Below are 23,439 nucleotides of genomic sequence, written 5' to 3'. Positions count from 1 at the left end.
TCCGGCTGAGGAGGGGTCGCCGGGGTCCCACGGCCGGTCGCCCACCGCCGAGGTCCCGCAGCTCTGCCCGCGGGCCGGTCCGGGAGTCTCCGGCCGAGGCGGGGTCGCCGGGGTCGCGGCCGGTCGCCCACCGCCGAGGTCCCGCAGCTCTGCCCGCGGGCCGGTCCGGGAGTCCCCGGCTGAGGAGGGGTCGCCGGGGTCCCGCGGGGCGGGAGGGACCCGCCGAGGTCCCGCAGCTCTGGCCGGCGGGCCGGTCCGGGAGTCTCCGGCTGAGGAGGGGTCGCCGGGGTCCCGCGGCCGGTCGCCCACCGCCGAGGTCCCGCAGCTCTGCCCGCGGGCCGGTCCGGGAGTCTCCGGCCGAGGCGGGGTCGCCGGGGTCGCGGCCGGTCGCCCACCGCCGAGGTCCCGCAGCTCTGCCCGCGGGCCGGTCCGGGGGTCCCCGGCTGAGGAGGGGTCGCCGGGGTCCCGCAGCTCTGCCCGCGGGCGTGTTCGCGGGGCCGCGGAGCTGGACGAGCTGGGGGCAGGAAGCTGAGGACTCACCGCGCTGGCGGCGGCGCCGGGTGACACGGGGCCCGGCGCATCCTGCCTCCTCAGGCGGGACTTGAGACTCTTCATGGCGGCCGCGACCCGCTCCGCGGGCGCCGGGTCCGCGGGTACTTCAGAGCCGCGGGCCTCCGGAGCCACACAGTGGCGGCGCTGTCCGGCGGCCTCCCGCCAATCGGCCGCCGCCGCGGCGGGGGCGGTGCCGAGTCCGGCCAATAGGACTCCGCGAAGGAGGCGGGACTTCCCTTTCGAACTCAACGACGGTCTTCGGGCCCCTGGAGCAGAAGTTCAGGGCGGCGGGGCCTGAGGTGTGGACCGACGTGGGTCCCGACGGAGCGCGAATCTTCACAAGCACGAGGCTAGACGGCACGCTGGGCCAGACGCGCTTAGGTGTAGAAGGACCCTGGTCTAGACGAGAGCGGGAGTACACGGAGCGCGGGTATACCGAGTGCAAGTGTAGACGAACACCGGCTTCTACACGCTAGCTCCAGTCGGAGCGCGGTATAAACGAATGGCCATCGCGCGGGTTCAGCCTGGGCCAGCGCTCCTTCCCGACCGTGTCCTTCCTGCGCTCCCCAAAGCGGGCCGTCCACTCCGAGGCTACGGGCCCGGCACGGCGCCCGCCGCTCCGGCCCGCGCGGGACCTCAGAGCCCCGGGCGGGCTGTGCGGGTCGCGGGCGGGAGGGGATTGGAGAGGCTCAGGGCCAGCGGGTGGCCAAGAACCCACCGCCTTGGGAGGACAGATGGGGTCAAGTGTATGTATAGACATACGTATGTATATCTATACATACATACATATATATACCGTACATACCATGGCCTTTTCTTCCAAGAAACTCTTCTGTTTCCTGCAAAAACACAGGTGAAAGTTTTCGATGAAGTTAATTCACCCTACTCAGAACTCTGGATTTATGAAAAATTATTTAAGGAAAGACACAGGAGAGCGATACCCAATAATTTGCTGTTTATGAGCCATCTTCGGACGTCCTCCTTGGAGTCCGTTTACCAGCAGCGAAATGTTTGTTCTAGCCTGCAGGACCCGCCTTTCTGGCTAACAAAGGGCTCTTTCTGTGTGAAAGATCAGTTGTGTTCTTGGGAGTTTCCTTAGAGTAACAGAAGGGCTGATTGGAATAGTATCAAGAAGTTTCAGAACTGTCTTAGAGAGACAATGGTCAAAAGCTGTGTTAACCCCAAAAAGTAAACTGCCTGAGAAGATGATTAAATCTCTTGATTAGAACTAAAGGAAGACACTCCCTGCCACATTTTTTTCCTCAAGATCCGGAGTCAGTCATTTTGTGCGTGGGCAGTGACTGTGCCCACTGTGGCTGCAGAGCCACAGTTCTCCCCAACTGTTACAGGCACTACTTTGCCAGAAGCCAGCCCCTGTCTCTCATCTCTCCATCACCGGTAAATGATGAACCATCATTACAAAGTCTAAAAAAAAAAAAAAAAAAAAAAAAAAAAAAAAAAAAAAAAAAAACCTCCCCTTTGTTCAAGAAGCTTCAGCGATTGATGGGAAAAAGAAGAAAAAGAAATCTAACTCCTTAGCAATTAAAGCGCTGCAACACAGCCCCAACCCTGCCCTCCACCTGGCATGCTAGGTAAGTCACTCTTCAGCCTCTTTCTCAAAAGTGGGTCATGGCCATTCAACATCCACATTTTTTTTTTTTTTTTTTGACAGGCAGAGTTAGACAGTGAGAGAAAGAGAGACAGAGACAGAGAGAAATGTCTTCCTTCTGTTGGTTCACCCCCTCAAATGGCTGGTATGGCCAGCGCGCAGCACTGATCCGAAGCCAAGAGCCAGGTGCTTCATCCTGGTCTCCCATATGGGTGCAGGGCCCAAGCACTTGGGCCATCCTCCACTGCCTTCCCGGGCCACAGCAGAGAGCTGGACTGGAAGAGGAGCAACTGGGACAGGATCTGGTGCCCCGACTGGGACTAGAACCCGGGGTTCCGGCACCACAGGTGGAGGATTAGCCTAGAGAGCCACGGCGCCAGCCTACACATCTTTTTTCTTAAAATATTTATTTATGTATGTATTTATTTATTTATTTGAAAGGCAGAGTTACAGAGTGAGAGGGAGAGGCCTTCCATCCACCTGTTCACTCCCCAGATGGCCACAATGGCCAGAGCTGCACAGATCCAAGGCCAGGAGCCAGAAGCTTCTTCTGGGTCTCCCACGTGGGTGCAGGAGCCCAAGGACTTGAGCCATCTTCTACTGCTTTCTCAGGCCATAGCAGAGAGCTGGATTGGAAGTGGAGCAGCTGAGACTCGAACCAGCACCTATATGGGATGCTGGGCTCTGCAGGCAGTGGCTTTACCTGCTACACTACGGTGCCGACCTCTACAATGTATAAGTTTTCACATGTGTGCCACGTTAACAGGGTTTATTAAATAAGACATAGACTCCTTCCTTCCCTGATCACCCAGCTGGAAGTGAACGCTCCATGTTCCGAATCACCCAATTGTGCTTCTGCTTTGATTTAGTACCTGTGATCCCTACAAACCCTGTGTCACTAGTGGGCTTCAGCTCTTAAAATCTGGGAATAACTGACATGTGTTTGAACTTCACGGAATGCTTAGCATGTTACAGGGTTGATGCATTCTTTGGTTCTTAGAGCAAATTGCAGTGGGTATTCTGTGTGGTCTTGTGATACACAACTGGGATACCTCAGGCCAGCATTGTGGTGTAGCAGGTAATGCCATCACCTGCAATGCTGGCATCCCAAATGAGCACCACTTCACATCCTAGTTGCTCCACATCCCATCCAGCTGTGACCTGCTGATGTGCCTAGGAAAAGCAGCAGAGTATGGCCAAAGTGTTTGGCCCTTTTTATTGCAGCTCAATTCAGAACAGCTAAGATATGGAATCAACTCAGATGTGCATTGTCTGAAGACTAGATAAAGAAGTTATGGTATATGTACACTATGGAATACTACACAGCAGTTAAAAATGAAATCCTGTCTTTTGCAACAAAATGGATGCAACTGGAAACCATTTTACTTAGTGAAATTAGTCCCAAAAAGACTCCACTGTTGAGGAGCAGTGTTTTTTTTTTTTTTCTTCATACTATTTGTTGAACTCTTTATTTAGTGTGTGGTTAATCTTATGAATATAAAGTTAACTGAAAATAGATCTTTGTAAAAAATAAGAATGGGAACAGAAGGAGAAAGAAGAAGGGTAGGGTGTGGTCAGGAGGGAGGGCAGAGTATAAAGAATCACTATGTCCCTAAATTTGTATATATGAAATGCATGAACTTTGTATACCTTAAGTAAAAGGTTTCTAGGTTAAAAAGAAAAAAGTGTTTGGGCCTCTGCTACCCACGTGGGAGATCTGGAAGAAGCTCCTGGCTCCCAGCTTTGGCTTGGCCCAGCCCTGGCCATCACAGCCATCTGGGGAGAGAACAAGCAAATAGAAGATCTCTGTCTCTCTCTGTCTCTCTGTCTGTCTCTCTCTGTCTCTGTCTCTCTCTCTCTCTCTTTCTGTAACTGTGACTTTCAAATAAATAATCTTACAAAAAAATAGAGATACCTCCCACCCACACACCTTGTGCACATCAGTGACACAACCTGGGCTGTGTTGCTGCTCAAATGCATGTGCCTCCATCTGCTCCTGTGTTCTGGGCTTCAGCTAAGCACCCATTCACCCTCCAGTCCTCTAACTCTGATTCTTAAATGGTACCTGCCTCCCAAGAGCACTGTCTCCCCCAGTAATGAGCTGTTGAGTTAATTTCAGCTTGGTACTGTTCTGGGCGCCTCTTGTAGCATCCAGGTGACCAAAGTCTTGGTGACCAGACCACTGTCAGTTGTCACTGGATAAAGCAAAGGAAACAGAGCCACAAGTATAGCTTGCACTGCATTCCAAAAATGTTGGGCAAGTTATTTTTATAAACTGTCTGCATGATGTCCTCATGGTGTCTGTGTCCAGTGGCTTTATGAATTTTTCCATGCTAGAAACTTGATAGCTAATGTCTGCTTATTCCCAGTTGAGAACAGCTAAGTAAATAGGTAGTAGAGCTGTTTATATTAATCTGGAAGACCCCATATGAAGCAGAATTACTATTAATACATTTGGCCAGACATATCTATTAACTACTGTTACAATTTTTTAACCTTCCTTCAGAGCAAAGGGCATTTACCAACCTAAATGGACTGTGCCTGTAACCATACTGGATCTATATGAAACGCTTTCTTGTTTTGCTTATTTTCTAATAATGCATGCAACCAGGAAGAGTAATTTATTTGAAAAAAATATTTTTGATTGGTTATGCGTCCTTAGGGAAATATTTTTTTTAAAAAAGTCTCAATACAAAAGGAGAAAGTCTCCTTATCACCCCTATTCTTTTGATCCCTACTGCCAAAGAACTTGTATTCTAGATTAGGGAACAAAGGTAACATATCAGGGTATTTCAAAAAGTTCATGGAAAATGTAATTAAACTGGTAAAGGATTAATATCCAGAATCTATAAAGAGCTCAGAAAACTAAAAAACAACAAAACAGATAATCCAGTTAAGAAGTGGACAAAGGACTTGAACAGACCTGCAAGGTGGGTCTTGCAGAATTTCTTCAAAAGAAGAAATTCAGAATCCAACAGATACATGAAACAGTGCCCAGGATCACTAGCCATCAGGGAAATGCAAATACAAGCCACATTGAGGTTTCACCTCACTCCAGTTTGAATGGCTTTCATACAGAAATCATAAAACAAGAAATGCTGGCGAGGATGTAGGGAGAAAGGTATCTTAATATACTGTTGGTGGGAATATAAACTAGTATAGCCATTGTGGAAGACAGTATGGAGATTCCTCAGGAATCTGAAAATACATCTATCATATGACTGAGCCATTCCATTCCCGGGAGTTTACCCAAATGAAATGAAATGAGCATAGGAAAGAGTTATCTGTACTCTCATATTTATTGCAGTTCAATTCATAAAATCTAAGATATAGAATCAACCCAGATGTTCATCAACTGATGACTGGATAAAGAAAATGTGATGTATATGCACTATGGAATACTACTGAGCCATAAAATGAGAATGAAATCCTGTCTTTTGCACAAAATAGATGCAACTGGAAACCATTATACTTAGTGGAAAAAAACAATCCTTTATATGTGTGTGTGTGTGTGTGTGTGTGTGTGTGTGTGTTTTCCCTGATCTATGATAACCAACAGAACATAAAAAATGTAATGTATATGAGTGAAACTGTTCCTATTGAGGAACATTTTTTTTCTTACTATCTGTTGAATTCTTTATTTAGTAGAGGATTAATATTATGAGTATAAAGTAAACAAAGTAGATCATTGTAAAAATTAAAACATAAAATAAGACAGGCAGGAGGTAAAAGGGTGGGAGCATGGGCAGGAGGGAGGGGAGGGTGGGAAGTAACACTGTGCTCCTGAATCTTTATATATGAAATGCATGGGGGCCGGCGCTGTGTAGCATGTAGGGTAAAGCTGCTGCCTGCAGCACCAGCATCCCATATGGGCTCTGGTTTGAGTCTCAGCTGCTCCACTTCCATTCCATCTCCCTGCTAATGCCCCTGGGAAAGCAGTGGAAGATGGTCCAAGTCCTTGGGCCCCTGCACCCACGTGGGAGACCCAGATGAGGCTCCTGGTTCCTGTCTTCAGCCTGGCCCAGCCCTAGCTGTTGGGGCAGTTTGGGGAGTGAACCAGTAGATGGAAGATCTTTCTGTATCTCTCAGCCTTTGCCTCTCCTTTTCTGTAGGCGCCGTGGCTCACTTGGTTAATCCTCCACCTGCGGCGCCAGCATTCCATATGGGCGTCAGGTTCTAGTCCTGATTGCTCCACTTCCAGTCCAGCTCTATGCTTCCTTCCGTTGGTTCACCCCCCCAAATGGCCGCTACAGCCGGCGCGCTGCACTGATCCGAAGCCAGGAGCCAGGTGCTTCTCCTGGTCTCCCATGTGGGTGCAGGGCCCAAGCACTTGGGCCATCCTCCACTGCCTTCCCGGGCCACAGCAGAGAGCTGGACTGGAAGAGGAGCAACCGGGACAGAATCCGACGCCCCAACCGGGACTAGAACCCGGTGTGCCGGCGCCACAGGCGGATGATTAGCCATCTTAAATAAATTTTTAACATTTTAAAAATAAATATAAAAAACCAAGGAGTCCTTCCAAACAAGTTTCTGTTATGAATTCCATGTCCAGTGATTTCCCAGGGAAGCCAGCCAAGAGAGCCAGTCAATAATTCCATGGAAGGCCCAGGACATAGTCATACCCTCCTGGTGCTGGTGCAGATGCCTAGGCAGGGAGCTGGCAGAACCACCCACACTTAGCCACAAGGTCATGAGGAACCGCACCCACCCAGTACTCGTGGCAGCCCCAGGAATGGAAGACCTGAGGCTGCTCTCACACCCTGTCTTCTCGCCACAGTCAAAACTAAAGCACATTGCATAAGAGGTCTTTAACAAAATAAACAAGACATCTTTGGCACTAATTTTAAAACCGTCTGCATTTCTAACAAACTCCTCAGTGCTCCCTCCTGGATAATATGAGTGGGCAAAGCAAAGCACATCACTTCTATTCTGTGTAATCATGCGTTCCTGTGAGTTCCTTTAGTTATCCAGCACTAAAACCCCAGGGATGCCAGTTTCCTCTTAAACAACTTTAATTTCCCTGCTGAGGCTTGCTCTGTATTTAGACTTTAACAATCTCCAGTTAACCAGTTTTCTGGCCAAGAGGGCCGCTTCCTGCCTGTCTCTATCTTCCTTGCCATGTGCAGGCTGTCACTCACCCTTGACACCTGGAAGTGCCATCAGTTTCAATTCTGAAGAGAAGTTCATGGTCAGGAACAGAGCTGGACCTCCCCAGCATAAATGACCTTGTACCTAAAAGCAGTCAAGATACTCAACATTGTTTCTTAGAATTCAAATTCAGTATCTAGCAAACTCAGCTCGCTTGATTCAGTGAAAATTAACCTCTGCTATGAAGTCTTGGTTGCACAAAGCTCCAGAAATACCCTTGGCTCCTCTTTAATGAGAAGATTGACAGTCCTGGGTGTGTATGGTTCAAAGGCGGAAGCTCTTGATTGCCTCTTTCAAAACTGACTGCTCAGCCTGGAGCCCAGATAAACACCAGGAATTCAGTTCAGGGATTTGTAACCTTCTGACACAGCAGTAAACTTCTCCGGACTTTGGAGTGCTTTATCTTAGCTAGGATATCAAGGAATGAGTCAAAAGATTTTCCAGATCCCAGCACTGGAAGAGTTGGATAGAAAAACTTCTTGCTTTTGAATTGAAAATATGACAAATAAAGGCTCTCTATAGATTCTATTTTATTTATTTTATTTTGTTTATTTTATGTTATTAAAATTTATTGAGGCCGATGCTGTAGCATAGCAGGTAAAGCCTCCACCTCCAGTGCCAGCATCCCATATGGACGCTGATTTGAGTCCACGTTGCACCACTTCTGATCCAGCACTCTGCTGTGGCCTGGGAAAGCAGTAGAAAATGGTCCAAGTCCTTGGGCTCCTGCACCCACATGGGAGACCCAGAAGAAGCTCCTGGCTCCTGGCTTCAGATCGACGCAGCTCCTGCCATTGTGGCTATCTGGGGAGTAAACCAGCAGATAGAAGACCTCTCTCTCTCTGCCTTTGCCTCTCTGAAACTCTGCCTTTTATTTACTTGAGAGGCAGAGTTACAGCAGAGAGAGGGAGAGATCTTCCATCCATTGGTTTACTTCCCAAATGACCACAATGGTCAGAGCTGAGCTGATCCAAAGCCAGAAGGCAGGAACTTCTTCTGAGTCCTCCACATGGGTGCAGGGGCCAAACACTTGGGCCATCTTCTACTCCTTTCCCAGGCCATCAGCAGGGAGCTGGATCAGAAGTGGAGCAGCTGGGACTCAAACCGGCGCCTATATGGGATGCTGGCACTGCAGGCGGATACTTAACCTACTATGCCACAGTGCAGGCACCTCTCTCTATAGATTTTTAAATGTTAGTTTCACTTGTCCTGTTTGTGTTTTTCCCTTTCAGCTCTCTAAAGGGCTTTTCAAAAATTCTAGCAAGGTGAGAAGGCGGCTGTGGTGTAGCAGGTAAAGCCACCTCTTGGGATATCCCAATCCCATGCCAGAGGGGTTGTGTTCCAGTCCTGACTCCTCTGCTTTCCATCCAGATTCTGCTAATGCCTCCTAGGAGGCAGCAGACAATGGCTGCCTGGGTCCTTGTCCTGGCTCCTGACTTTGGCCTGGCCTAGCCTAGGCTGTTGTGGGCATTTGGGTAGTGACCCAATAGATGGAAGATGGATCTCTCTCTCTCTCTCTCTCTCTCTCTCTTACTGTTGTTCTTGCTCTTGCTCTTGTACTGCTTTTCAAGTGGAAGAAAACAAATAAATGTTTAAACATTCTAGCAGGAGGCTCATTATATACTCTTGGTTGAATGAACGAATTACTAGCACCCGTATGGCTGGATCTGCACCATCAGTTGCTTCATGCCAATCTTTGCTGCTCATCCTAACAGCAGAACACAATCCTCTTCGAAGTTAACTCAAATCTCACTTTCTGTGCCGTGGGAAAACAACCCAGTCTTTATGAAGTATGTCCAGTAGCTCACCAGGGTTGCCAGAATTGAAGTTACTATGGACTCTATTGGTCCAAGTTGTACTGAAAGGAAGGTCACAGGTAAAACACCAGAGAGTGGGTGTTCTGATACATTTTTATATAAACACATTGATCATATATTATTACATAAGCTAGCAGGTTATATGAATTTATACATATTTCAATGTACTATTTGGAATTGTTTTATGAAATAACATTACAAATTAATACATCTTTGTGGAAATCCTGATTTTTATATAGAAATGAATCTCATATGTGAGGATAAAATATATATTTTGAGAGCTTAATCTTAAAAAATAGTTATTTGCATGGGGCTGGTACTGTGATATAGTTGGTTAAGCCTCCATCTGCGGCACTGGCTACCCATAGCTCCCTGCTAATGTGCCTGGGAAAGCACCGGAAGATGGCCCAAGTGCTCAGGTGCCTGCACCCACATGGGAGACCTGAATGCAGCTCCTGGTTCCTGGTTTTGGCTTGGCTGAGCCCTGGCTGTTGTGGCCATTTGAGGAGTCAATCAGTGGATTGAAGATCTCTCTCTGTGTCCCTCCTTCTTTCTGTAACTCTACCTCTCAAATAAGTAATTAAGTCTTTTTTAACAATTATTTACTTGCATAATGTAATACTTGATTTACTGATTTTTTTTAAATTATTTTTTCTTATTTGCTTGCTGAGAGACTCAGACTTTTGCTTCCTGGAATTGTTCGACTAAAAGTTTCCCCTTCTCCAAAACTACTTGCACAAATGTTTAAATTTTCATTACAAAATCAAGATTACTTTCGTATCCACTTGTGCAACAATACTTAACAGTGCCTACTAGGGAGAAGTTTTTAAATTAAGGCACAATTCCCGTATCCAATAGGAACATTCCACTCTGCATCCAAGGGGTCTCTTCTTGAAGCGTACTTTACTCAAGGAGATTTGCCCTCATGGCTTGGTCTTATACATATTCTTTATGTCATCTGTATCTGGTGATACAAATATTAAAAAAATACTAGGTGATAATGGATGGACATTTCCTATTGCTGTTTGTGAATGCTGTTGCCATAGGCAAAATACATAAAATAACCAATACATTAAAACACCAACACACTCTGGACTTCAAAAGCGTTCCGTTTTAATTGTGTCTTGTTAAGGAGACGCATGCATGACGCTCTATAAACTTCAAAACCGCCTTGGACCTGAACAACAATTAAGAGCAGTCCCTTCGAGCCTTCAAAGGGTGTAGTTCATGAACTTAAGTCAGATCAAGGCAAAGCATTTTGAGGCGAAACTGAAAGGTGTATCTCTTCCTCCGTGGAGACGTGATGCCCTGAGAAACTATCGCTCCCTGTCAACTCACTGGTCATGACTGTGCGGGGACTCTCATCAAGCTGACAAGCATGCATAATCCCACACCCCTTCCACCCAGCAGGCTGGCGTCTCATCAGGCAAATCAGCCCTAACTAAAGTAACCTTGGGGAAGTCCCGGATGTGAATCGCAGCCAATCTCCTGACAACAAGATTTACATATTCAACTTGCACTCTTTTTTTAAAAAAAGATGTATTTATTTATTTATTTGAAAGTCAGAATTACACAGAGAGAGAGAAGGAGAGACAGAGAGAGACGAGAGAGAGAGAGAGGTCTTCAATCCGCTGGTTCACTCTCCAATTGGCCACAATGGCCAGAGCTGCGCCAAACCAAAGCCAGAAGCCAGGAGCTTCTTCCAGGTCTTCCAGGTAGGTGCAGGGGCCCGAGGACTTGGGCCATCCTCACTGCTTTCCCAGGCCATAGCGGAGAGCTGGGTCAGAAGTGGAGCAGCTGGCACTTGAACCAGCGCCATATGGGATGCCAGCGCTGCAGGCTGTGGTTTTACCCACTATGCCTCAGTGCTGGCCCCATACAACCTGCAGTCTCACAGCCAGAAAGCACCCCACCAGGGCTGCGTCCATCCACATCAACACCCCACAAGCCCCTGTCCACTCTATGCCTGAATTGCTAATACTTTAAATGCTTTTAACTCACACCTCTGTGCAACAAAGAAACTGAAATGACTTGAAAGAAATTTCACTACCATCCCCATCAACACTAAGAACTGTACTTGAGGGTGATGGGTTTTATGGTAATAAAGATGAAGCCACCACTTGGGGTGCCCCCATCCAGTATCGGAGTGTCTGGGTTTCAGGCCTGCCTCTGCTTCCAGTCCAGCTTCCTGCTAATGTATACCCGAGGAAGCAGCAGATGATGGCTCAAGAGCTTGAGTTCACGCTACCCCTGTGGGAGATGCAGAGTTCTTAGTTCCTGGCTTTGGCCTGATCCAGCCCTGGCTCTTCAGACATTTGTGGAGTGAACCAGTGGGAAGAAAATCTTTCTTTCTTTCGCTCCCCCTGCCAATAAATTTTTAAAATTTAGAATAAATATATGTGAGGAAGGGGGAATTTTGGTTCACTATTAAAGTGACCTTGAGTTTGAAATTTGACTTTTAGTTTCCTCTAATTGCCAGGGCAAAACCAACATGAGAACAGTGACCATTCCCCAGCGAGTTCTCACCAGAAGTGAAACTTTCCTGCTGCGTGTTCTAAAACAAGGCTGTGGCTTTGCCTGTAGGGCAGTGAGCAGCATGACCGATATCCTCCTGGACCACGAGAGGTATCTTGTTCAGGGGTCCAGAATCCATTCCTACAGTGTCTGCTGGGGGTGACAGGTGATGGAGAGGGGCGGAGTTGGGGAGACTGCAGGGACCTGGGTAGACAAAGGGTCTGCTCTCGTGGAGCTGAATTCTAGACACGGTGCTGGAGAGAGGAGGCACGTGAACAAGCAAATAAACTACCAGGTAGATTCAGGTAATCAGATATGAGCAAAATTTAAAAAGCAGCAGAGTAGAGAACAAAGGAGGAGGTGCTCACTGAAGACGGGGTGCTCAGGAAGGTCTCTCTGAACTGAGGTCTGAGTGACAGACAGGAGCCTGCCCAGCAAGGACTTGGAAGCAGAACATACGCAAAGGTCCTGGGTGGAGAGCAGGGAGCTCCATATCAGCCATGGTGGGAGGAAGTGAGCAAGAGGAGCTTGGGAGGCCTTCCTTGCAGTGGGCCTGGTGGGTAAAGGAAGGATTTGAGTCTGTTTCCTAGAAGGAAATTAATTAAGCAGAGGATGAGCTGATTTACTTAGGTGCTAGAAAGATCTTGCTTGTGCTGTGAAAAGGACAACCATAACTGAGCAGGAGGGAAGTCAGAAGGGTGTAAAGGGGACTGGGGTGCAGTCTAGAAACAGAGCTGACTTCTGAGAGGCCAGATATGGGAATGAGACTCCAGGCAGCCAGGCGGAGTCCTTGGCTGAGTGGGGCATCCCAGGGAGGGTATCCACAGTGGACAGGCTGAAGGACAAACCAGAGCTCAGGAGAAAGGAGAGCTGGAGCCACAGACCTGGGAACCATGGGCAGATGAATGGAGCACAGGAGACCCATTATGAAAGAGGCAGTCCGAGGACCAAGACGTGGGCCCTGTAACATCTAGAAACCAAGCCAGAGGGCAGATGCCAGCAGAGGCGAAGAGGAGGGAACCCCTGGAGAGTAGGCAGAAACCAGAGGATGTAGCAACACAGCAGGCAAGAGAGAGTGGGTTTTCAGAACCCAGCCCTACCAAATACCACGGAAGGAGGGAGAAGCACACGGACAGAGGAGTAACCAGTGGGGCTGGCATCGTGGATGCTGCCCACAGCACTGACACAACCATTAGCGGAGCGAAGGCTGAAGTGGGACTCAAGAGAGTGGAAGGGGTAGGGTGTACATGAGGGTCACTGGGTGTAAAAGGGAGCAGAGACTGGGGATGGAGTTGGAGAGCAGCGGGAGGTCAGTGAAGGCTTGTGGTAAGAGGGGAGCTTCCCGAAGTTCTGGGAGGGGAGTGATGTGGTGGAGGGGAGGACTGAGGAGACAGAGAAGAGGAAGATCCGAGGAGCGAAGACCATGGGGAAGGCTGTGACCCCTCAGGAGGGGCTTGGCCACATCCCCTGCACCTGCAGCACAGAGACGCAACACACGCCTGCCGACCACAGCGGGCTGGTCTGTTCAGTGGAAGGAACAGTGGGAGGTCACAAGTGGACCGCCTGGGTACTGAGCAGGCAGCGCTTTTGGAAACCAAAGGAAAGAGAGGAGACCCAAAATGTACTAGATCCCAAAACGTCCATGTGGTCTGCCTGACCCAAGAAACAGCTGATGTCATTCTGAAAGTATGAAGATAAACTTCCCAGCTGATATCTTTCTACCACCAGATGCATCCGCTCAGGGACCCTCAACATCTAAGACACCGAGCAGCAGTAGAGGGATTGGTGGAAACATTCGTTCCCCAAAGCCCCATATCTCACCCTTTTGTGTACGTGTGCCCCCCCCCCAACTTTCACGATCACAACATCATCACTAAAACTCACAGAAGTAGAAACCTGTTGCAGGCACTTTGCTACGCGTGTTATTTCCTCCTCCCAGCAGCTAAATGAGCAGCACAGATTGTTATTATCATACAGAGGCTAAATTATTTCAATATTAGAGACCGGGAGGCTCTCCATGAGATGGGAAGGGCAGAGAGTTAGCAATTATTAATCAGGTCATGACTTTATGAATGGAGTTGTGTGAACAGATGTGAAACCAAAACCTAGCATCATGTTCATAAGTACAAAAAAATAGAAAAATAACACAAAGCCAAAACTTAACTAAAATGACTTTTACCCATTAATGATTCACTGGAGAAAGTTAAAATACTTCGGGCAGAAAGTCCTTCCAAAAACCAGGGGCTTAGAACTGTCGACCCAGTGAAGTCTACCAGAGATGAGAATCAACATGGAACCCTGGGAAGGTTTGAGAGCTGGCCATTCACAGAGAGTAGAGAGGGGGCCTTTTACTGTCAGCTTCCATGGTGCCAGGATCTGTGTGAGTCAGCTCCAGCATAGCCCTGGAAAACCAAGATGGCTCATTCCAGCCCCCAATCTTTACATTTCCTTGGACCCATCTAGCAAGGATAACTTGGGGATCCCAGAACCTCAGGCTGGGATCGCAGACCCACTGCTATGGACCAAGTGCGTGCAACACAGAAGGATCCACAGCCATGCATCACACAACTCCAGTGTACATGCTAGATCATGTTGTTTGTCCTTCCTCTTTTTTTTATAGTTTTTTTTTTTTAATTTGACAGGTAGAGTTATAGACAGAGAGAGACAGAGGGAAAGGTCTTCCTTCCATTGGTTCACTCCCCAAAGGGCCACCACTGCCGGCGCTGCGCCGATCCAAAGCCAGGAGCCAGGTGCTTCATCCTGGTCTCCCATGCAGGTGCAGGGCCCAAGCACTTGGGCCATCCTCCACTGCCTTCCTGGGCCACAGCAAAGAGCTGGACTGGAAGAGGAACAACCGGGACTAGTGTCCTTCCTCTTCTATATGAAATATTGAAAAGATGACATGAAAAGATAACCAGATATTACAAACATAAACAAAAATTGATGTTGGGGGGAGGCCGGTATTGTGGCACGGTACGTAAAGTTGCCAATTTTAAAGCCTACATCACAGATCAAAGAGCCTAGGATTGAGTCCCACATCCACTTCTGGCCCTGCTGCCTGCTAATGGGCCTGGGAAGCAGCAGATGATGACCTAAATACTAGGATTCCTGCCACCCCTATGGGAGACCCAAATGGAGCTCTGGACTCCTGGCTTAGACCTGGTCCTGCCTTGACTATTGCAGGTATTGAGAGCTGGGGTATTGATGGAAGAGATCACTCGCTCTCTCTCTCTCTCTCTCTCTCAACCCCCTTCTTTCCCCTCTGTCTCTCTCCCTGCGCCCCCTTTCAAATAATATATCAAATGAAACTTTGAGACACTGATGCAGAAAGGCTGTTGTTTGGTATAGCAGTTAGGTGACCATCTGTCAGGGCACCTGGCTAAGTCCCAGCTCCTTCTCCTTCAGTCCAGCTGTCTGCTGATGCACACCTTGGTAGGTAGCTGGTGACAGCTCAAACACTTGGGTCCCTACCACGCACATGAGAGACCTGGATTGAGCTCCTGGCTTGGTTCTGACTCAGCCCTGGCTATTGCAAGCATTTGCTAAGTGAAGTAATATTTCCCTACAAATACAATGAAAAATAAAAAAAAGAACAAAAAAATTCCTGTGGAGATGTAGAGTGATGGCTCCCTGCACTGCCAGATGCTTGTGCCATTCCAGGCCCATGTTCTCAAACAGGAGTGACACAGCTTTCCCAGGGAAGTGCTTGAGATGGGATGTGGATTATCGCATCGTGTGACTGAGTTGTATGCATGAAAACAATTCATGCATGGAGATTTAGTTTGATGGCATTTTAAACAAAGGATTCATTGACCCTCTCTCTAGGCTGCACGTTAGGAGCGGCAGTGCTCCCCAGGCTGGTCCTTTAATACAGTCATGGGTGATGATTATGTGAACTTCCAGAATCATGCCTTTCCTGTTTCAGGTTGGATTCATGTGAGAACAGGTGTGGTTGAGACTCTCAGGCCTAAACAAGCCTCTCTGGCAGAATTGTTTTCTTTCAGGACTGCCCCCTAGACTTTGTTTTGGTTTTGTTTCATGTCAGTGTTCCCGATATTGGAGGAAAACTGCAGGCTTTGATCACTTTCAAAAAAAAAATCCAGTTAATGCAACCCAAATCTGAGATTCAGTTCAATAGTCCGGAAAACAAGGGCAGTAGCAAATAGCATTTTTATTAAAGGCAGGAAGAATTAAGTGGTATGAAAGGCTGTGAGTGAGAAAAATCTCTTCCTTCCTTCACTGAATATTTACTGGGTACCTGGTGAGTGGGAGGCACTGCTCAGACCCCTTAAGATTCATCGTTGTCTCTAAAGGACAGAGATCCCCGTTCTCCTCCACGTGCCCACAGGGCTGCCTCCCACCACTCCTGTTGAGTCCCACCTTGACCTATCCAGTCTTCCCTCTTCCCTGAACCTTCAGAGCCCCTGAGTGTTTCTGCAGCTCTGACACAGGAAACAGTTTCCACATAGGGCATCAGAACGTGGTCAGTGCCTGGATGGCTGAAATGGATGGCAAAAGGACAAGAGGTGGGGATGACAGAGGAGTAAGGTCGTGGGGGCCCTACTGGGATGTGGTAAGGGCTCAGGCCTTTTCCCTGAGGCACCTGGGAAACTGAATTAGGGTTTTGCAGTAATGCAGGCAAGTGGCAATAGTGACCAGCAAAGTTAGTAGCTTGGGTTCTGGATATTCTCAAAAATTGCACCTGTAAGGATTTCTAATAGGTTGATGGGGAATGTGAACAGAGAGCTTTATGAATGGGAGCACTTGGAAGCATGGAGCTGTCCCCAGCTGAGATTTGGAAGGCCATGGGTGAGCAGGTTGTGGGGAAGGAGAAGACATGAGCTCAGGTTTGGACATGGTTGGTGCGAGACACCTACTCTACACCTAAGTGGAGCCAAGTCAGCAGCAGGTGGATATTTCCAGATATTAGTCTGGAAACCTGCAGTGAGTCTGGGATGCAGAGAAATGTGGGGGTTCTTAGCCTACAGTTGCTGTGACAATGCATAAGGCCAGCAAAGAAGGAAATACAAAGCACAGAGCCCAAAGTTCTGGGGAACTCGGTGTTAACAAGTAGAGAAAATGTAAGAAGCATAAAAAGGAGCCAGAGGAGTGACATCCACTAAAAATGGGTGAGAACCAGGCACGTGGGGCCCTGGAAACCAGGGAAAGGAAGGCAATCAAGGAAGAGGCAGCTGTGTTAACGCCACCCATCAGCGTGCTGGTAAGGACTGCAAATCTCCCGAGCATCAAGCACTGTGGAGTCGCCGGTGACCTGCAGCACAGGCCAGCGACCTTGCTGGGGCAGTGGGTGCAAAAGGCCGGCCTCGTGAGACAGCTGAGAGGGCAAGGCCGGGGAGCTCCGCAGCAGTGTGGCAGGAGGACACGGGGCCAGGGAAGCAATCTCTGAGGCGGAGATGGTAACCAGCGTCCCCGAATGCATTTCACACACGTGACTCCAGGTACCCCCTCCCAACATGGCACCTGCCATCACTGCCTATGTGTCACTCTCCTCCAATCAACTGTGCAGAGGGGACCCTTGTACATTCAACTTTATATACATAAAGGCAAACCCTAAGTGCTCATTTTCTACCACAGTTATAAGCAAAACACCACAAATTTCATGGCTTAACACAGTCACATAATTTAGCAACCTACCATGGGGTTTCAATCGGCCTGTGCCATGGGGTTGGCGTCCCTGCCTCCCCCAGCCCTGGAGGCCACACTCCTTTCCTGGCTCGTGGCCCCTTAGTCCATCTTCAGAGCTAGGACCATGGCATCACGATGCCCCTTTCTGCAGTAGCACAGCTCCCTGGGACTCTGGATGCAGCAGGGACCATTGCTCTGACTGTCAAGAGGTCGGCCAGTCGCTAGATGCCCCACAGAGCAATCCCTAATTCCCAGGTCTTCAGTCCAGCCACTTCCACACAGACCATTTTGCCAGGGAAGGGAACATCTTCCCAGGGCCTGGGGATTGGGACCTGGCCATCTTCCATCTCCAGTGACCAACATCCACATTTGGAAGACCAATCTCCCACGTTTCTCCCTACAGAACTCACCCTAGTGTGTTCCAATGCGGGATTCCCTCGGAAACTGTGGTCTCTGTTCCCCACATATCCCAGCAACCAACACAGGGTATGACCTGGGAGTTCAGTAAAGACCTGTGGGATGATGACAGAGCACACAAGTGGGGGGCTGGACCCTTTTTCCATGTGAGCTTCTGCAGCAGAAATCCTATCTTTGGGCTCAGCAAACGACATTCCACCCCTTTGAGGACAATCAGTCTTCCTCTGCGAGGACCTTGCTGGTTTATCCTCTATGTGCTGTTACTTCTGCCATGAGCACATCTCTTTCCTCCATGTCGCAGAGTTCATGCCATCTGCTGTGTGAAGCCCGCAGTGACAGTCCCACTAGATACACTGATGTTTGCTTTTTGAATTAATTGTAGTAGGTAATTTAAGCAGATTTAAGCACAAAAAGAAAGACATGGAAAAACAAGATGGCCTCTTTTTTGAAAGGCAGGGTGACACGGAGAGAGGAGAGGCAGAGAGAGATCTGTCATCTGTCAGTTCACTCCCCACATGGCTGTAACTTCCAGGGCTGGGCCAGGCTGAAGCCAGGAGCCAGGAATTCCATCCAGGTCTCCAAAGTGGGCATCAGAGGCCCAAATACTTGGGCCATCTTCTGCTGCTTTTGCAGGCACATTGGCAGGAAGCTGAATTGAAAGCAGAACAGCTGGGACTTGAACCAGCACTCCAATATGGGTAACCAGCATTGCAAGTGGCAGCCTAACCCACTGTGGCACAATGTCAGCCCCGAGAGTGCACGTTTTCAACATAAAAATGAAAGCATCCTAAAAACCACATTTCTGCACCTTGCTTGCTGTTTAACACTATCAACCTTCGCAGCAGCTGTGCACAATGCCATAACCTGGAGTTGTGTGGCTCACTGAAAACCTAGAGGTGCGAAACTCAACAAAACCTTTACAAACAGGGAGAATTGCAGGCATTGAAGGTAGAGAGACTGTGACTGGGCCCATATGTGAGAAAGGAAGTGAAGGGAAGTGTGTGTGTGTGTGTGTGTGTGTGTGTGTGTGTGTGTGTTTGGGGGAGGAGACTTCACTAGAAACCCAGACTTGTGTCACAAGCTTCAGGTCAGTCACAGGGACAGGCAGCTGTAACTGGAAGGCAGCAGAAGAAATCCGGAGGCCAGGAGAAGGACTCTGCTCAGCCGCCCCCACCCAGCCCAGCAGGTGAGCCTTCCTCTGATTGCCTGAGTGCCCCTGACCCTCTGGGCCCCATCCCTCGCCTCGTGAGTGCATTCCAGAGCCTTTGCTCACGTCCTCCTGCTTCCCAGGTGGCTTTTGAAATCACGGCCCACACCCTCCTAACCTGAGCTCTCACCTGCCCAGCTTTGTGGGCCACCTCACCCTCGTGGAACTCAGCTGCCTCTATGAGCTTTCTTCATCACTCCCTGGATCTCCTTTGGAACAAGTGCCACACACTGTGTGGGGGCAGACCTCAGAAGTACCTCGTGCGGAGGCCAGAAGTCCAAATGGAGGAGTCGCCAGGGCCCGGCTGTCTCCGGAAGCAGTGGAAGGCGTCCTTCCCGCCTCTTCTGCTCCGGGGGTTGCAGCAGCTCTGGGCAGTCCTGCCTTGGAGAGACAGCGCTGCAATCGCCACCTCCACCTCAGCTGCCTGGAGTCTCCTTAAGTCTCGAGACAGTACTTCTTCTGAGTATGGCCTTCTTTCTTTTCTTTTCTTTTTTTTAAGATTTATTTGAAAGGCAGAGTTCATATATATATCATCCATCTGCTGGTTCACTCCCCAAATCCCTGCAACAATCGGAGCTGGGCCAGACCAAATCCAGGGGCCAGGAGTTTCATCCGGATCTCCCATGTGGGTGGCAGGGGCCCAAGTACTCGGGTCATCTTCTCCTGCTTTTCACAGGCCATTAGCAGGAAGCCTATGGGAAGTGGAGCAGCCAGGACTCAAACGTGCGCCCATATGGGATGCTGGTATCATGGGCAGCAGCTTTACCTGCTATGCCACAAGGCCGGCCCCCAGTTAATTTTTATTTAAAAAAACAAAAATGGAGCTTCACTAATATTTATTGTATGGACTGATCCCAATGACGCCCCTTGCTTGTCAGAGCCGCTGTCGGCCCGGGAGGGTGCGTGCTGAGGGGCTGATGGAGGAGCTGTGCCTCCTGCAATCTGTGCATCCGGAAATCACTGGGGGCTGCTCTTCCGGAAAGGAGACGCTTCAGTAGCACACATAGTCCTCTGCCTGAGGGGAAGCGAGACCAGAACGTGGCACTCTGAAATCCAACCAGATGAGATTTCCCTCTGCAAATTCTCCAATTCTGCGGGCCTTGTCTGTGCACTCAGCAGCAGGCCACCTAGCCAACCAGTTGGGAAACAGCAAAGACCTCTGAGTATAACCCTTCAAGGTAAATGTGATATTTTCACAATGAAGGAGAAATACGTTTTATCAAAAGATGCTCATATTATGAGGTGAACTCTTCCAGGACACGCATTTTGGGGGACAGGTGTTGTGGTGCAGCAGCTTCACGTGCTGCTTAGAACACCCACGTCTCATATTGGAATGCTTAGCTTTGAGTCCCACAGCCACTTCCAAACCAGCTTCCTGCCAATGTGCATCCTGAGAAAGAGCCAATGAGGGCTCCACCCATGTGGGGGACCCAGATGGAGCAGATGGAGCTCCTGGCTCCTGACACTGGCCTGGCCCAACTCTTGGCAGTTGCAGGCATTTGGGGAGAGAAACAGCGAATGGTAGATCTTTGAAGATACCGCCCCCCTTTGCCTTTCAAATGGACAAAAATAAATGAATGAACTTAGAAAGAAACAGACTTTGGGAACGTTTCCACTGTCAGATGAAATAGCCACGTCTCTTCTAAAAATGCCCTCAGCCTCACTGTCTGGGAATAAGGAGATTGGAATGCCCTGACAGGCAGCCCTGCTGTGAAACAAACAGGGATGCTGGGAAGAGTAATTACGGCTTATGCATAACAGAGCTTCTAAAAACATCAGGGCAGGGCGATTCCCAGAGGCCAAAACAAGGGCAGAAATAAGGCACAGAACCGAGGGCGCCACAAGGCAGCCCCTCAGCAGCCTGGAGGCAGGAGACCCGGCTGTGGGCACCCCATCGGAACACTTGGTCTTCCAGGAAGGGCGCCCTGGAAACAATGCCCACAACACAGACTCCTTGGGGGGGTATTGGGAGTACCTGGTCTTACATGGGGAACAAGAAGTCTCCAGTAGCACTTTATACCCATGCTTGGCCTCAAGTTATTGGGAACAAGAAACTATACTAGTTTCTTAGAGCAGGCACTTCAAAGCCAAGAAAGTGGGGTTAAAAACTGTTCCAGGGCCGGTGTTGTAGCATAATGGGTTAAGCTATTGCCTGCAATAGTGGCATCCCATATGGACACTGGTCCCAGTTCCAGCTGCTCCACTTTTTTTTTTTAATTTTTTATTTATTTATTTATTTGACAGGCAGAGTAGACAGTGAGAGAGAGAGACAGAGAGAAAGGTCTTTCTTTGCCGTTGGTTCACTCTCCAATGGTCGCCACGGCCGGTGCGCTGCAACCGGCGTACCGCACCGATCCGATGGCAGGAGCCAGGTACTTATCCTGGTCTCCCATGGGGTGCAGGGCCCAAGCACTTGGGCCATGCTCCACTGCACTCCCTGGCCACAGCAGAGAGCTGGCCTGGAAGAGGGGCAACCGGGACAGAATCCGGCGCCCTGACCAGGACTAGAACCTGGTGTGCCGGCGCCGCAAGGCAGAGGATTAGCCTAGTGAGCTGGCCCAGCTGCTCCACTTCTAATCCAGCTCCCTGCTAATGCACCTGGGAAAGCATCAGAAGATGGCCCAAGTGCTTGGACCCCTGTGCCCACATGGTAGACCAGGATGAAGCTCCTGGCTCTTGGCTCCTGGCTTCTGCCTGGCCCAGCTCAGGCTATTGCAGCCATTTGGGGAGTGAAGCAGTTGATGGAAGACCTCTCTCTCTCTCTCTCTCTCTCTTTCAAATAAATAAAAATTTTTTTTTTCAAAAAAGCTGTTCCCTAAGCTGCTTAGAGCCTTGGAAAAAGCAAACTGACTCTCCTCCAACCTAGGCCTTCTGTGATTCTTCCTTTGCCTAAAACTCCAGTTTTTTGGAGCTGTTTTCAGGTTTAGAGTAAAGTTAAGAGGAAAGCACAGAGCTCGCCCGTGTACCTCCTGCACAGCCTCTCTTGCTAGGTTTTAAGATTTTTTTTTAATTTATTTGAAAGTCATAGCTACAGAGAGGGCAGGGGGGAGAGAGAGAGAGAGAGAGAGACAGAGATAGAGATAGAGGTAGAGAGATAGAAAGAGAGAGAGAGATCTTCCATCCACTGGTTCCCACCCCAAATGGCCACAACATTCAAGGCTGGGTCAGGCTGAAGCCAGGAGCCAGGAGCTTCATCCAGCTCTCCCACAAGGGTCATTTTCCACTGCCTTCCCAGGCATTAGTACGGAGCTGGATCAGAAGTGGAGCAGCCAGACCCGAACTGGTGCCCTTATGGGATGCCCGCACTGCAGGCAGAGGTTTAACTTGTTATGTCACAACACCAACCCTGCTTTCAGGATTTTATAGATTCCCTATAAGGTGAGGAGGTAACCAGTTAAGGCAGAAAAGGCTTTTATTATAAGGAGGACAGCATAGCAGGAGAAGAAAGATTCATGCTGGGACAGCAAATGGGGTGTGTGAGCAGAGTTTCAGCCCCTCGGGCAGTGAACAGTCATCTTCAAACTCCTTGTCTGGGGAAGGGGCCTTGCTTTCATGTAGAGACCCGGTCCATGGGATAAGGTGTGTCTGAACAGGCAGACGCTCTCCTTGACAGGTGTTTATCAAAGATAACAATTTACAACGATTGGTCTTATGTGCTGGGAAGTCCCAGGCAAGGGGCTGTACGGCTGGTGCCAAGCAAGCAATAAAATCCCGCAGTGTCATTTTTAGGGTTATTTTACTTGTGTGTAATTCTATCAGGTTTTAAGTTAACTACTTGTGTCCCAACAGCCTAGCAAGTCCTAACATGCCCCATTGTCCAATACCCACTGGTGTGGTATGTTTATTACAGCTGATGAGCCCATGAGCTCACACTGACACGCCATTGTCAACCAAATCCCCAGACTTACACTAAGATCTCTTTTTTTTTTTCTAAGATTTATTTATTTATCTGAAAGGCGGAGTTACAGAGAAAGAGGGAGAGACAGAGAGACAGAGAAAGATCTTCTATCCACTGGTTCACTCCCCAAATAGTCACAACAGCTGGAGCTGGGCCAGGCTGAAGCCAGGAGCCAGGAGCTTCTTCCAAGTATCCCACATAGGTGCAGGGGCCTACCATTTGGGCCATCTCCCGCTGCTTTTCCAGGCCATTATCAGGGAGTTGGCTTGGAAGTGGAGCTGCTAGGACTCGAACCAGTGCCCATATGGGATGTCAGCACTGCAGGCAATGGCTTAACCAGCTACGCTATAGTGCCAGCCCCAGGATCCACCTTTGATGCTGTGATGTTAGTGGGCTTGGACAAATGCACGATGGTATGTGCCCATCCTTGAAGAATCGCACAGAATGATCTCTCCTCCCTAAAACCCTCTGCCTGCTGGTTCGTCTCTGCCCATCCCACCTCCAGCAACCACTGATTCCTTCACTGCATCCTTAGTTTTGTTTCTTCCAGAATGTCATGGAAGTATCGTTGAAATCATGCGGCTCACAGCCTTTTCCAGCTGGCTTGCATCACTTGGTAACAACGCATTTA

General features: G+C 49.1%; 1 protein-coding gene across 31 annotated transcripts in view; it reads right to left on the bottom strand.

The window, feature by feature from the left end:
- Window positions 1-1,643, bottom strand: part of UACA (uveal autoantigen with coiled-coil domains and ankyrin repeats) — a 109,419-nt gene extending 107,776 nt beyond the window's left edge. For 10 of the 31 annotated variants that reach the window (XR_007915507.3, XR_016218487.1, XM_002722081.6 and 7 more), the window contains exon 1: window positions 541-730. Coding sequence is in view for 20 of the 31 variants with exons in the window: in XM_002722081.6 (XP_002722127.4) it covers window positions 541-615 (75 nt within the window). In the remaining 11 variants the exon portion in view is untranslated. Of the gene's footprint in view, window positions 1-540; window positions 731-1,357; window positions 1,392-1,493 lie in introns of those variants that run through there. The other 21 variants (XR_011381122.2, XM_051835666.3, XM_070054777.2 and 18 more) reach the window with 7 other exon arrangements.
- Between the last annotated feature and the right edge of the window lie 21,796 nt (window positions 1,644-23,439).

Source organism: Oryctolagus cuniculus, chromosome 12 (genome assembly GCF_051225735.1).
Source record: "Oryctolagus cuniculus isolate XC-2025 breed Fujian yellow rabbit chromosome 12, ASM5122573v1, whole genome shotgun sequence".
Classification (NCBI taxonomy): Eukaryota; Metazoa; Chordata; class Mammalia; order Lagomorpha; family Leporidae; genus Oryctolagus; species Oryctolagus cuniculus.
This window is presented reverse-complemented; position numbering and strand designations above follow the sequence as displayed.